Genomic DNA, 15,586 nt, shown 5'->3' on the forward strand with positions numbered 1-15,586 from the left:
TATAATGCCTTTAGATTTTGCCTTCACACAGTTTGGTCCTATACCCATTAAATCTTTTGCTGTTGTAATATATTCTCTCTCTGTAAGGGCCAGGCATCACTGAGGCATTTAGTTTGTTGTAACTAACTGAGCATTGAAATTCTCATTAATTGACTAATATACTTTGTCTTAATGCCCCGTGAACTGCTGCTGAATGAGTTATTGTGGGTTTTGATTCATGTTGCTTGTTTTAGGTTGCAGCTTTGGAGAGACAGATCTTTGATTTTTTGGGTTACCAGTGGGCACCAATTCTGGCCAACTTTCTACACATCATGGCAGTCATTCTTGGCATCTTTGGAACTGTCCAGTACAGATCAAGATACCTCATACTGGTAGGTGCTTTTTATTTGTATACTGTCTAATGGATTTTCCCCATTTGGAGTAATTTAAATCAATAGTATTAATAATTTGGCCACATAACTAAAGCAACTTTGAAGCTAAAACCTCTAAACCAATCATTCCTGATGAAACAGAAATTGATTGGTATCTAAGTATAGAACTTCAGTTATTGTATTCATTAATACTGATTGATTACTGTGTAATACTGGTTGGCGATGGTTTTATTTGTTGTTTTGCTACATAATCTCAGTATAAATTAAACAAGCAAACAAACAAACTGACTAACTAACACACATAAACAAGCAGACAAACATAAGCAAACCAACTTTGAGCTCTGGAAGTGACTCAACTGAATTTCCTTTTTCATAGGTTCATACTAAGCTTACAACAAAAGGGCCATTGAGGAGCTTAGCTGACACCCTATAAAACTGGCAGCATACTGGTTACCTGGGGTAAGGTTATTTTTACAAACCCCAGGCATGAATTTATTCCACACAAGCCACTGGCATGAATGTATGGCCTCCCATCCAATCATCGTCTGCTTTTGAAGGTAACAGCCCTCTAACTAGAGAAAGTACCCCTACCTCAACAGTGTGGGTTCTGTAGGCAACATACAGGTTTGTATTATGTTGACACATTTTGTTTATAATACCAGCATGTGAGGTAGTGTTAAAGGTCTTGATGAGGTCAACATAGGTAGTATATATCAGACCTTTATCAAGGGCTTTAGTGACTCTTTCAAGCAAGCAGGGCAGATTGAATAAGCATGAGATACCTCTTACAAATCCAGATTGGTTTGGGTCCAGGGTTTGTAGGTTGCCAGTGTAACTGTTTGTCAACTCAACCGTTTTGTACTTAGTAATTTTACGGATGATACTGGAAGACTTATAAATCTATAGTTACTGGGGTCTATCATGGGGCTGCCTTTAGGTAATGATGCCATAATAACCATTTTCCAGAGGTAATGGACATGACTTCTGGAAAGACTTAAATTTAAAATGTTTAAACCCTTCCAAATGCTTTAAACAGTGCTGCCTATGCAGAATTGTTCACAAAGTATTTTAATGGCTGAATAAGACAAAATGGATGTACCAAGAATAAACACAGAACAAACTCAGAAAACAAGCCAACCTAGTGAAGTCTGAACATCAAGAGTTTTTATAACAAAAGGAAGAAAATCATGACAAAAGTAACAAAGTGCAGTGTCCAGTAAGGTATAAACTCTGTCATTAATCTGAACAAACAACTCAGTGGTCTAATCAAGTCTACCAAAGCCAAATTTCAGGAAAAGAATAGCTTCCCAGGCCTAGAACAATCACAGGGCATTCTTCAGCTATGTCCACAATCTCAAAGGCAATACACAAGAATGTGCTGAAAAAATTGTAAATGGAGCCACCTATACTGAGATGGAAGACAAAGCAAATTTACTGACTCATGAATTTAAATCAAATTATTACCCCCACCTAGTACCCCTCATGAAGTATCCTCAACTGTAACTCCCCAAACTATCATTAGGGAATAGGTCTTCGATGCACTTTCCAAGGTCAAGAACACTGTATCGATGGGCCCAATAATACTCCAGGATGCCTTCTTAATAGCATGAAATATGACTTATCAGGACCACTAGAATTACTATTTAGCCATAGCATCCAGACAGGCTTCATCCCAAGCAGACTGAGAAGTTGTACTGTCATCCCTCTACACAAAGGTGGGTCATCTACAGACATGGGTGATAACAGAAGTCTGACTAGGCTTGTATGTAAAGCCATGGAAGGAATTTTCATGAAAATGATAAACAATGGCACAGGAAACCTCAGACACTGGATCCAACCTAGTTTGGATTCATTAAGGTCAGATCATGCTTACCCAACCTGGCGGACTTCTTTGAGAAGGTCACCAAAGCAACGAATGAGGGCAAAATGGTGCATTCTGCCTACCTGGACCTGGCCAGAGCATTTGACACAGTACTCTACTCAGGCATTATAGATAAACTCACAAAATTAGGTATAAACTCTTATGTAAGCTACTGAATAGCTAGCTGCTTTGAGTTAGGACCCAAGGACGTCCACCTCGACAAAAAGGCCAGTCACTAGAAAAGTCCCTCAAGGCTCAATGATGGGGCTGGCTGACCAAGTTTGCAGACAGTTGCAAACTGAGAGCAGTCATACAATCACCCAAAGATGCAAATACATTCCAAGAAAGCTTAACACAAACCAATAACTTGTGCCAGAGCCACATTCTAAAATTCAGTGCTAGTATATGCATAATAGTATCCTTTGTAAAGATGGTTACCTCTGGAAACTACAACTACACCCCTAAAAGTCGATCCAGTGATCCGGAATTTAGAAACACGTGTAGATAGTAACCTGCCCTTTTACCATTAAATGTTTATGTTAATAAGGAATTCATTCTATATTGCACAACTTATAAGAAAGAGTATGGCATATTGGTCCAAGGATATCATTGTTCTATTGTACTCTGCCTTCATCAACCCAACAACTGAGTACAGCACTCCGTTTGGTATGTACCTGACCAGGTATAGGGAACAACAACAGTATCCATAGAGGTTCCTCACAAAAAGAATAAAGGGTGTTAACAACATATCCAATGCAGATCACCTCAGAGCCTTATCCCAGTACTCTCTCTCTTTCACACAGCTGAGAGGTGATCTATGCCTGGTCTTCAAAGCTTCCTCTAATCGCTCTCAAATGAATCTGTTACACATCTGCAAAACAAGTAGCATCAGAATTACCCAGTCTAGGGACCTAAACCTTGTCTGCAACATAAATAGGACATGTTGAAAGGGCTCAGGAATGTGTCTCAGAGACTAACCCTTCAATAGAATAAACTTCCTATACATGTGAAGCAGAGTTCCTCCCTAACCCAGTTCAAGTGTAATTTGGACCAGTGTATGGGGAATCAGAAATTTACCCCTAATTCGGCACCTATGTCTCTATTAGACACAGGCAGCCTGTAAATGCTTGACCACCCATGGTCAAGCCTACATATGCCTTAAATAAACCTAAGGTATCAAAACTTGTCAAATACATTTGAGGTGCATGGCTAAGCTTACAAAGGCCTCTTGGAGTTGTTAGCCTATTTATCTCCTATGAATCTATAAGTGGGCTAGGCTAAGTGGTGCTTGGAAATTACTAGCAAACAGCCATCAATATTATTGGGTCCCAATTAGCTAGTATTCTTACTTTTGGATAGTGCATATATAACCAAAAGTGATTTGGAGCAATTAGGACTGATGGCAGTGGAGGGAGCATTGGGATGGGTTGGATAGGTGGCATGAAATTAGCACTAAATTTGTCTGAGGGGATATTCTTGATGACTCAGAGTAAGAGACTCCCATGGGAATAAGTTTGACACAGTAATGTATATCATTTCTGAGTTTCTTAATGTGTCTGAAGAAGGCTTTGTGGTTACATTTAGTGTTAGTAGTGACCCCATGTCCATACCTGGTCTTACACTTCTTAGTGGTATGCCTAATGTTTTTTAACTTGTTCATTTTTAATCTGTTTTGTATTGGGAGACTGAGGATCTGTTTTCTTTTTATTGTTGTAAAGCATTTTTATTTGGGAATTCCATCATACTAGCTTATCTTTAAATTTATCATTTCTTTTATGGCAGATTGGAGCAGGCTCATTGATGCTTCTGTCCATAAAGGAAACATAATTCAGTGGAGTATGCAATAACATCAAGTTCATAGGTTCACAAGTGAGTACTAGACAATCAGTCTGCAGACCATTATAAGCCTATACCAAAATAAATATTTACAAGTTACCTCTAGCTTCAAGGAGGGCAGTACAAGATAGACCATGAGAGGCTGCCCATCCAATCATCTAGGTTGACCTTGAAGGTGACAAGGGGACTCCTCTGCTTGATATGTAGTGGAAGTTTGTTCCGGAACTGAGAAATATGTTGTGATATGAATCTATCCTGCCAGAATCTCTTATTTATCTGCTGGTGAAGGATTCATTCTTTTAACCTACTATCTGTGGTACCATTAGTACTAAGAAGGAATAGGAGATCAGATAGGGTTGTATCTTTCGTGGCTTGAAAGGCTAGGCACATATCTCCATGGAAGAGTTTGTAAGAGACTGACTACAGAGAAAGGGCTGACAGTCTGTTCTGATAACTAAGATTTTTGAATCCACTGATCTTTTTTTTTTAGTTACGAATCTCTGAGGGTGTGATATATTTAGAGAAATACATGCCAAAAGGTGCATTATATACAATAATGGGTCTGATAAGATACAGGTAAATGGGAATTAAGACTTCTTTGGATGTAGTGGAGATGCTTCTGGAATTTAGATCAGCCAGATAAAAGGCTTTCTGAACTACTAAATAGATATATTGGTCAAAAATTAGGAATTATCAACAAGAGTGCCTAAATCCCTTACAGCAGTGTCTGATTTGAGGAGTGCATCACCTATATGGTGAATGAAACTTTTTTGTTTACCAAAACAAACTATGCTACATTTTTTTTACATTTAATTTGAGACCATGGAACTTGCATCAGTTGTTAACATGGTCCAACCCATATTGGACCAATTGTGTGTCAGATGAAGACTGAATAACAACACCCAATTTGCAGTCATCTGCAAACTTAGTTAACCATAAGCCAGAAATGCTGGCCTGAAGGTTTGAGAAATAAATGCCAAATAGCAGGGGGCCCAAAACTGAGCCCTGTGGTACACCACTGGTAACTTTCTTGGTTTCAGATGTGGCGCCTGCGACTCTAACCACATGGTTTCTGTCAGACAACCAGTTAACTATCCAATGCACAATTTAAGGATTTATATTCAGATTTATAAGTCTATCAATAATGTCTGCATGGGGAGTAGGGTAAAATGCCTGGCCAAGTCTAGATATGCTGAATGCACTGCATAACCACTGTCTTCTGCTATGGTTACTTTTTCAAAGAAATCAATGAAGTTAAAATGGCAACACTTTCCTTTGACAAAGCCAAATTGACAAGAGTAGAGATTTTCAATGTCCAGATTAATGAAGTCTGAGATAATGCACTCCATAGCTTTACATATGAGGCTAGTAAGACTAATGGGCCTATAGTTACCAGGGACAGTGGTTGGGCCACACTTGCATAATGGCATTAGAATGGCTGTTTTCCAGGCTTCAGGAACGTAACCTATGGAGAGGTTTAGACTAAGTGGGGTTACATAGTGGTTCAGAAAGGCCATATTTAGCACAATAATCAGGCAGGTAGGTATGTTATCAGGGCCATACCTCTCAACTGTACAGATTTTCACAGAATGTCAAGATTTTTACCTCATATTTTTGGCTTGTTCCTCATAAAAATTGTGCTTTTTTGACAAATGATTGGGATGATTTAAGGATTAAAGTCAATAAATAATGACAATCAACTGAGTTTCAGACTTCATATCCTTCAGAAAATGTATGGTAACACAAATCCTGCTATTTTAGCAAATATCTAAGTTTATAAGAGCAATATTTAAAACGTGTCCCATTTCATCAGGCGTTGTCCAGGTTTCTTGCAGTAAGAGGTTGAGAGGTATGATCAGGGCTCATGGATGAAGTTTTTGAGAGGGCTGTGAGAATTTGTTCCATAGTAATTAAAGGGGGGTGGTTGGGATTGTGGAACCTGTGGAATAGCTATAATCGTGAGTAGAGTAAAATTTCCACTAAATTTGTTAGCTAGGATATTAGCTATTTCCTTTGAGTCACATATTGTAGTATTCTTGTGGACTAGATCCAGACACTGTTGGGTGTTAGAAGTTAACTTCATCACATAGTTAAAGAAAGATTTGAAGTTATTTTTTGGTTTTGATTCTCAAATGTACAGATTTTTGTACAATGTCCAGATTTTTGCCTTTATTTTTTTTTTGGGAGTGTTTTTCAAAAAATTGTAGTTTTCTGTCAAATCACTGGCAAACTGTTGAGGGTTAAAATAAAAAAATAATGACAAACACTTGAGTTTCAGACTTCATACCCTTTAGAAAAGTAATGCTAATGCAAAACTTGCTATTCTATCAACTTTCTTAATTTGTAAGAGCAATATTTAAAAATGTTGCTTATTTTTGGCCCTTTGTCCCACCCCACCCCCTGTTATTTATGGATGTGTCCAGATTTCTTGCTTTAAGTGGTTGAGAGGTATTTAGTGGCTATTTTAAGCTCTTACTCAGCTATGAACTTCCTAATAGTCCCCTTATGCTTTTTGTTAGTTTGCTTACGGGGGCTCTTAAGGTAGGCAGAATGAGACGTTTTATAACCATTAAGCAGTTTCTTTTGTTATACAATTTATTTATATGTGTATTCCACCAAAGTGGTTTGATTTTAAATTTATCATTATATCTGTTGAGGATAGGGGCCACCCTATCAGTACAACTGTTTAAGTGGGAGTAGAAGTCAGAGGCATAGGTAGCAGCATTAGCAACAGAGAACTTTAAAGGAGAAATACAGTAGAATTTATTTAAGTTATCAAGTAACTGAAGAAGATTTGCTTTTGAGAAGTCCCTAAACACAGAGCTATTTACAGGAGAAGTGCCTCCGGTTTTAAAGGAATAGGTGACTAAATTATGGTCTGATTTAACAAAGCATGATGATACATAAGAATATGTACAAAAAGTAGCCATATTTATGAGGAATAGATCAAAGATATTCAGGCCTTTAGTAATATGGTTGACTATGTCTGAAACAGAGTTATTACTTTTGCTATTTATTTATCCTTTGTTGACTGGTTTAGTCCCATTAGGCAAGTAGACTCTTTTCAAGGGAGACCCAATGTGGTATTTATACTACTAGAGGAAATTTGGCTAGGGCATTGAGAAACTTCACCTACTGTTTTTGAGATGGGGCCTTGGTTTAACATCTCATCTGACAGGAGTAGAGCATCCCACTTATGTTGCACTGCAGTGTCATCATTCAATCTTCTTTATGTGGGAATTGAACCCACAGCCTTCTGCACCAAAAGGCAAGTGTGCTAGCTGTTGTGCCACTGAAAAGCACTAGGTGGCTCTAGTTAACATTTATAATGTGAATGAAGCACAGGGCCTACCAACCATTTGCAGTGTACATCAGCCAGTTTATTGGTAATGGGTTATTGGAAGACATGTAGATGTCAATAAGGACTGCAATTAGTAGAAAGCTTGTTTGGGGGTAAAGCTGAAATGCTGTAGTTTTTTTTTTTTTTTTTTTTTTTGGAGGGGGGGGGGGGTTGAAAGTATGTTTCAAGGAAGAAGATTGCTGCTAGGTGTTTTCTTGATTTGAGTAAGGAGAGAGTGACATTAGGGATATTAAACGGTCGAAAGTAGTTGCTTAGAATAAGGTCAAGAAGATTATTACCAGTGGTAGGGAAGAGAACAGTTTTGGTGCAGGGAATTAATATTAACAATAAATATCAAGGAATCTTTGAACATTGTTGTTGCTTGTTATACTGGTATGCCAGTTTATAGCAGCAATATGGTATGTAGTTTTATTGAGAGTCACCTGGACCTCTACAAGTTCCATTATGGTACTGTGTGCTATCTGACACAAAACAATGGGTTTCCTAATGGTGCTGACCCTTGGCAAAGATGATGAACTTTCTTTGCTCTGTAACTAGGTTTCAGTAACTACAAAACTATATATGTCTTCAAGGTAGAGGAAAGGCTAAAGCTAAAAGATTTTGCAGTTTAAGCTTCTAAGATTGAGTATTGCTGCCCTGATATTGTATGAATTTGAAATGGCTACGTGAGTAAGTGTATGAACTGAACTTGCCTAAAATCATCACCATAGGGTCAGCAAAGGCTTTGCTAGTTCAAGCAATGAAATGAAAGGTGCAGCCTGTCCTTTCCAATGCAAGAAGGACTGATTTCCATCTCATCCCAAGTAGAAATATGCTGGATCCCTGTGGAAAGACTCCACTTAACTAACCTATTGTTCATAGGTTCATAGGGTCATACTAGGCTATCTGCCCTAGGGCATTTATAAGCCTAGCCAGAATGTGTTTGGCTTTCACCACCCATTTTAAATTAATTTTGCTATGCCCTTTTTCGAGGTTAGTATACTGTGCCTCTGTCTAACAGTGACACAGAAGTGATACCCGGGTTAAACCTATGATCTCCCATCCACTCATCAAGATTCCTCTTGAAGAGAGTCAATGAGGGACTCTGCCTTACCTGGACTGGGATTTTATTCCAGAGTGAAGGGAGCCTCTGGGTTATGAATCTGTCCCTCCAGCATGTCCTATTTATTTCAGTGCTGAGGTTCAAGTCTCGAGCGTGGCTCGATGGGATTTGGATTTTCTGAGGTGCAGCATGTCCATTAATTCCGGGTTGGACATGGCTTTATACGTCAGGCACAGATCGCCCCTGAACAGGTGGTATGCCGCTGAGTAGAGCTGGAGTTTCTTTAACCGGGCAGCATATAGCATCTGTTTGAGCCCTTTGATCCTCTTGTTGAGGTACTTTTGGGGTCTTTCCAGTTGCTGCAGGTGTCTGGTAAGGTACATCCCAAAAGGGGCATTGTACTCAATTATGGGCCTGATGAGGGATGAGTAAAGAGGCACGATGACCTCCCCTGATCTAGATGTGAATCCCTTCATGATTAGGTGGTCTATATAAAATGTTTTTCTAACCACTTTGGCCACGTGGTTGTCAAATGAGAGACTGCTATCAACATGGGTCCCCAGGTCCCTAATTACTTCTTCTGTACTTAATGGATTACCACCTATGTGGTAATTTGTGGGCACTTTGTTTTGCCAAAGGGATGACTATACACTTTTGGCATTTAGCTTGAGGCCATGACTCTGGCACCAGTTGTCTGTTTCTATGAGGCCCTTTTGGAGGATGCTTGTGTCGGCTGGAGAGTTGATTATGGCGCCCAGTTTGCAGTCATCTGCGAACTTGGTCAGCCACAGTCCTTCTATGTTGGCCTGTACCTCCGAGAAATATATACCGAACAAGAGAGGTCCCAGGACTGAGCCTTGTGGGACGCCACTTGTAACTGGTTTGGAGTCTGACATGGCTCCAGCAATTCTAACCATGTGGGTTCTGTCCTTGAGCCAGTTTGCAACCCATCTAATGACATAGGGGTTTATATTTAAGCTGGTGAGCTTATCTATAATGCCTGAGTGGGGTATTGTATCGAAGGCTTTTGTGAGGTCCAGGTAGGCTGTGTGGACCATCTTCCCCTCATCAATGGCCTTAGTGACTGTTTCAAAGAAATCAACCAGGTTTAAGAGGCAGGATCTTCCCTTAACAAAGCCGAACTGGGTAGGATCCAGTGTCTGTAGGTCCCCAATATCTTTATTTATGAGGTCCATGATGATCCTTTCCATAGCTTTGCAGACCAAGCTAGTCAGGCTTATGGGGTGATAGTTTCCAGGATCCATTGAGGCACCACCTTTGTGGAGAGGGACCACTGTTGCTGTACGCCACTCTTTGGGTACATATCCTGTAGTAAGGCTGAGATTGAACAGTAGTTTTATGTTTGGGTTTAGCTCTTCTTGGAGTTCATGTAGGACGCAGCCAGGGACACTGTCTGGTCCCATTGATGCTGTGCTTTTTGCTTTGAAGAGGGCAGCCCTTACCTGAGCATCTGAGATGTTGGGGGGGGCAGCACTCTGCTGGGATAGATATTTGCCCTTTTGGTGGGGGGGGGAGAAGTTTGCGCTGAGAACTCAGCACAGCTCCTCGTGGTGGCCAGCAGTGTTCCTGTAGCAGCAGAGACCAGAAAAGACTACCTTTCCAGATTTTAAGTATTTTTCTTGGCTTTTTCGACCTTTTGTGACTTTCGACCACTGTTTTTACTTGTTTTATCGAAGTTTGCACTGTTTTTACTGTCTTTATAAGCTGAAACTGTTTACTGCACTTGCTAGTTTAAGTTTTGCCTAAAAGTTAAACTACAGGCTAATACACTCAAGTGTACTAGCTTTTGATAGCAATTAGTCGAAAAATATAGCATTTATTGTGTTTTCTGCCTTTCTGTAAAAAAAAAAAACTTGAAAAAAACAAAAAAAATATCCTTGTTTTCCATACTTTCCTAATTAGTGTTCCAGAGACCAGATTTTGCTGATCCCTGGGCTTTGTCTTGGTTCCTGTGTTTCTCCATTTTCCTTGTTTGGTCAGGGGGAAGTTTCTTTACTCACCAGTGAGAGTGGGGAGTACTGAGCTGCCTGTTTGTCCTTAGAGGAGTGGTTTAAGGCAGTAACTTGTAGTTTATTGGCCATTTTGGGTCATTTCCTGTCTTTTCCAGCCCCCTGCTATAAAGCACGCTTTGGTGGGCTTTTCCAGCTATTGAGAACTCAGCACAGCTCCTCGTGGTGGCCAGCAGTGTTCCTGTAGCAGCAGAGACCAGAAAAGACTACCTTTCCAGATTTTAAGTATTTTTCTTGGCTTTTTCGACCTTTTGTGACTTTCGACCACTGTTTTTGCTTGTTTTATCGAAGTTTGCACTGTTTTTACTGTCTTTATAAGCTGAAACTGTTTACTGCACTTGCTAGTTTAAGTTTTGCCTAAAAGTTAAACTACAGGCTAATACACTCAAGTGTACTAGCTTTTGATAGCAATTAGTCGAAAAATATAGCATTTATTGTGTTTTCTGCCTTTCTGTAAAAAAAAACTTGAAAAAAACAAAAAAAAATATCCTTGTTTTCCATACTTTCCTAATTAGTGTTCCAGAGACCAGATTTTGCTGATCCCTGGGCTTTGTCTTGGTTCCTGTGTTTCTCCATTTTCCTTGTTTGGTCAGGGGGAAGTTTCTTTACTCACCAGTGAGAGTGGGGAGTACTGAGCTGCCTGTTTGTCCTTAGAGGAGTGGTTTAAGGCAGTAACTTGTAGTTTATTGGCCATTTTGGGTCATTTCCTGTCTTTTCCAGCCCCCTGCTATAAAGCGTGCTTTAGCGCGATTTAGCGCGGAGTTGCCACCGTTGCACACTAGGGCAGCGGCGGTTAATCAGGTTTAAACTATTCAGGCTACCTAAAGTCCACTCTTCAAATTTTCCCTTAAAACTACCTTCCTCGAACTATACTACTGATCTAATCAGCGTATCCTATAACTAAAAAGATCATCTCTACTTGACTCCAAAGTAGACTATTCTCTATCTGTAAAGCCTAGCACTTGCTCCTACAGTACTTATCACCTTGATACAGCACTCTTGTTATAGATAGTACCCCAAAAAGGCTAACCCCATTTCTCGGTCACCCACATCCCCCGGAATCTCTTTTTAAGTTTTATATCTATTCCTTCTAGCATGTCGAGGGATCAGTTGCTAGTGTCCTCTCCTGCTCATCTGGTGAATCTGGGAATATTGAGGCAATGTTACAATTGCCTCATGTACACAGACAACCCTCTCCTCCTCCCACAAAACACAAATACATGCGAGAGATGCAACTATACGGCCAAACTGGAGGCTGAGCTCTCTCAACATAGGACTGGCAAGACCAGACAGGAGGAGAAGGTAACCACACACACTATAGACCCAGTCTCACATAGTATCATCACAACCTCAACTCATACAAATAAACACACAAAGACATACTCGGAGGCTCTGATCAAAAATCTACCAAAACAGCAGAGGCCACCAAAGCAGACACCCAAACAACTACCACCTCAGAACACAACACCTGCAACACATAGACCTCACAGTCAGAGTGTCAAACAGTCACAGCCCTTAAGGCCAAACACAATGCCTGACACACTAGTCATTGGTGACTCCATAGTCAGACACACTGACGTTCCACTCACCAGACTGAGTAAGGAGAAGGTCACAGTAAGCTGCCTGTCGGGCGCTAGAATCCGCCACATAACGCAAGCACTCAGGTCTCTCAACAGCAGGTACAAGTATGACTCAGTCATTGTCCACGCTGGTGTAAACAACCTGAGACGTACCTCCTTGGACTACATGAAAAGAGACATTGAGGAGGTCTCTGATTATGTAGCCCAAGCAGGTATGACCCTGACCTTGAGCAGTATCCTACCTTCACCAAGAATGATGCCACAATACAGAGATAAGATGATCAGCTTTAACAATTGGCTTAAACTCTGGTGTCATTCAAAGGGGATCCAATGTCTGTCTGCCTGGGATGACATGCTGGACAAGCCACGCTGCCAAGGGACGGCTTGCACCTGTCACCCTGGGATTCCGGATATTGGCAAAGGCTCTTGCCACCCCCATAGTGCCTTTTTAGGCAAGGCTCAAATTCTAAACCTACCACCCTAGAACACAATAAAGGAAAAAGCTAAGGGTAATGCTGCTCAATGCCAGAAGTCTCAATCTCAAAATGCATGCACTCGAGGCCCTTCTCAGTATGGAGAACATCGATGTCTGTGCTGTGACAGAAACCTGGTTCAAGGCTCCTGAGAGCACCCCAGCACTATCAGGTTTTACCTCATATCATGCGTTCCGGCCCCAAAATCCGGACAATACCAAGAAAGGAGGGGGGGTATCCATATTCATCAAGGACACCCACACCTCAAGATTGGTGGCAATGCACGATGCATCGGAGACCATCCAGGTGCAATTAACCATAGGCAAGACTGCTCTGCAATTTGTAGCATGTTACAGGCCACCCTCGCAAACTCAGGAACCTCACAAGGCTTTCCTGAAAACACTGGAGGGGATAAATGTATCACCGAACACCATCATACTAGGTGACTTCAATTACCCTAATATAGACTGGGAACACTACTCAAGCCCAAACACTCTAGCCCAAAAGTTCCTGGAATTCACAAACTCAAATGCCATGGAACAACTAGTCACCATCCCCACAAGAGGAGAAAACATACTTGATCTCATCATCACGAACATGGGAGCACAATGTTCAACACTGGAAGTATACCCCTCACTGTTGAGATCAGATCACAAACTAATCTCGCTGGAGGTCCTCATCCCACCCCCACCTGAAATAAAAAAGACCACAGTAAAGAACTTCTCAAAAGCCGACTTCTAAAGACTAGTGTGGTCTCCTTTAAGGCCCCCAAGCCTGCGGTAAACATTACTCAAGCCGCTGAATCACTTACAAATGCCTTCTACCAGCACATGCAGGACTAAATGGATCAGGCAATCCCAAGCAAAACAAAGACTCTTTGTACCAAAGGCAAGCGTCCAGTCTGGTGGACCCCAGCCATAAACAAACTCTACAACAAAAGGAGGAAGCTACTACAAGATAGAGCAAAATCCTTAAAAGGTAAGACACCTTTGATCACTATAAGTAAAAATCTAAGAGCTCTCATAAAATCATCCAAAGCAAATCTTGAGAGAAAAATAGCTAAGGACTCAAAAGACAATCATAAGGCCTTCTTTAGCTATGTTAGAAACCTGGGAGGAAACTCCCAGATATGCTCAGAATTAGTTCAAAATGATGTGAAGATTACTGATCCTACAGACATTGCCAACATACTGGCTGACAGGTTCAGTGCAAACTTCTCCCCCCCCTCCCCCCCAAAAGGAGAGATATCTATACCTAACGATTGTATCCCCCCAAACATCTCTAACGCCCAAGTGAGAACTGCTCTCTCCAAGGCAAAAAACACAGCACCCATGGAACCTGATGGTGTCCCCGGCTGTGTGCTCCACGAACTCAACGATGAATTAAACCCGCAGTTAGGACAGCTGTTTAATCTTAGTCTCACCTCCGGATACGTACCCAGGGAGTGGCGCACAGCAACTGTGGTCCCACCTCACAAAGGCGGTGCCTCCACCGACCCTGGAAATTACCGTCCCATTAGCTTGACAAGCCTTATCTGCAAAGCAATGGAGAGGATCATAATGGATCTCATAAATAAAGACATAGGGAATTTGTAGACCTTGGATCCAACTCAGTTTGGCTTTGTCAAAGGCAGATCATGCCTTTTAAACTTGGTTGACTTTTTCGAAATAGTCACCAAGGCCATTGATGAGGGAAAGGCAGTCCATACAGCCTACCTCGACCTGGCAAAGGCCTTCGATACAATACCCCACTCGGGTATCATCGAAAAACTCATCAGCTTAAATGTAAACCCATACATCACAAGATGGGTTGCAAACTGGCTGAGTGACAGAACCCACAGGGTCAGAGTTGCTGGCGCCATGTCAGACTCAAAGCCTGTCACAAGTGGTGTCCCACAGGGCTCAGTCCTGGGCCCACTCTTGTTTGGCATCTACTTTTCCGAAGTACAAGCAAACACAGGAGGGTTATGGCTGACAAAGTTTGCAGATGACTGCAAACTGGGCGCCATAGTCGAAAACATATCTGACACAGATATCCTTCAGAAGGGTCTCACAGAAACAGATAACTGGTGCCAGAGCCATGGCCTAAAGTTAAATGCCAAGAAATGCATAGTCATACCCTTCGGGAAAAACAAGGTTACCCCTAGCTACCATATAGGTGGCAATCCACTGAGCACAGAAGAAGTTATCAGGGATCTGGGGACCCAGGTTGACAGTAGCCTTTCATTCGACACTCATATTGCTAAAGTAGTTAGAAAGACCTTCTACATTGCCCACCTTATCACGAAGGGATTCACATCTAGATCAAGGGAGGTCATAGTCTCCCTATACTCATCACTCATCAGACCAATGATTGAGTACAATGCCCCATTCAGAATGTATCTGACCCGACACTTGCAGCAGCTGGAGAGGCCACAAAAGTTCCTCACCAAAAGGATAAAGGGTCTCAAAAATCTATCTTATGCTGCCCGACTGAAAGAACTCCAGCTCTATTCAGTCGCTTACCGCTTGCTCAGAGGTGACCTGTGCCTGACATACAAGGCCATGTCAAACCCAGATTTGATGAACATGCTTCACCTCAAAAAATCTAGATCCCTCAGAGCCACAAGGGCGGGAGACTTAAACCTCGACACGGTTATTAATAGGAAGTGCTGGAGGGATAGATTCATCACCCAAAGACTCCCTATGCTGTGGAACAAAATCCCGGTATATGTGAGGCAGAGCACCTCGCTGGCCATGTTCAAGAGGAATCTTGACCAATGGATGGGAGATCGCAGATATACCCCAGGGATTACCTCAGTGTCACTGCTCAACCGAGGCACAGCAAAATAATGGGCATAGTTTCTCCAAACTAAAGGGGTGGCGTAAGCCACAAAACTATGGGCTAGGCTTGTAAATGCCCTCGGGCAGATAGCCTAGTATGAACCTATGAACCTATGAACCTATGAACCTGTCAGCTAGGATGTTGGCAATGTCTGTGGGTTCGGTGTATTTTTTGTCATTTTGGACTAATTCTGAGCATATCTGGGAATT

General features: G+C 41.5%; 1 protein-coding gene across 1 annotated transcript in view; it reads left to right on the top strand.

Annotated features, from left to right (window-relative positions):
- The window catches only part of NKAIN1 (sodium/potassium transporting ATPase interacting 1), a 1,468,559-nt gene that overhangs the window by 35,289 nt on the left and 1,417,684 nt on the right, over positions 1-15,586 (top strand). The window contains exon 2 of the mRNA XM_044089645.1: positions 234-371. Coding sequence (XP_043945580.1) covers positions 234-371 — 138 coding nt within the window. The remainder of the gene's footprint in view (positions 1-233; positions 372-15,586) is intronic.

Source organism: Protopterus annectens, chromosome 1.part1, assembly GCF_019279795.1.
Source record: "Protopterus annectens isolate FY-2018-M chromosome 1.part1, PAN1.0, whole genome shotgun sequence".
Taxonomy (NCBI): Eukaryota; Metazoa; Chordata; order Ceratodontiformes; family Protopteridae; genus Protopterus; species Protopterus annectens.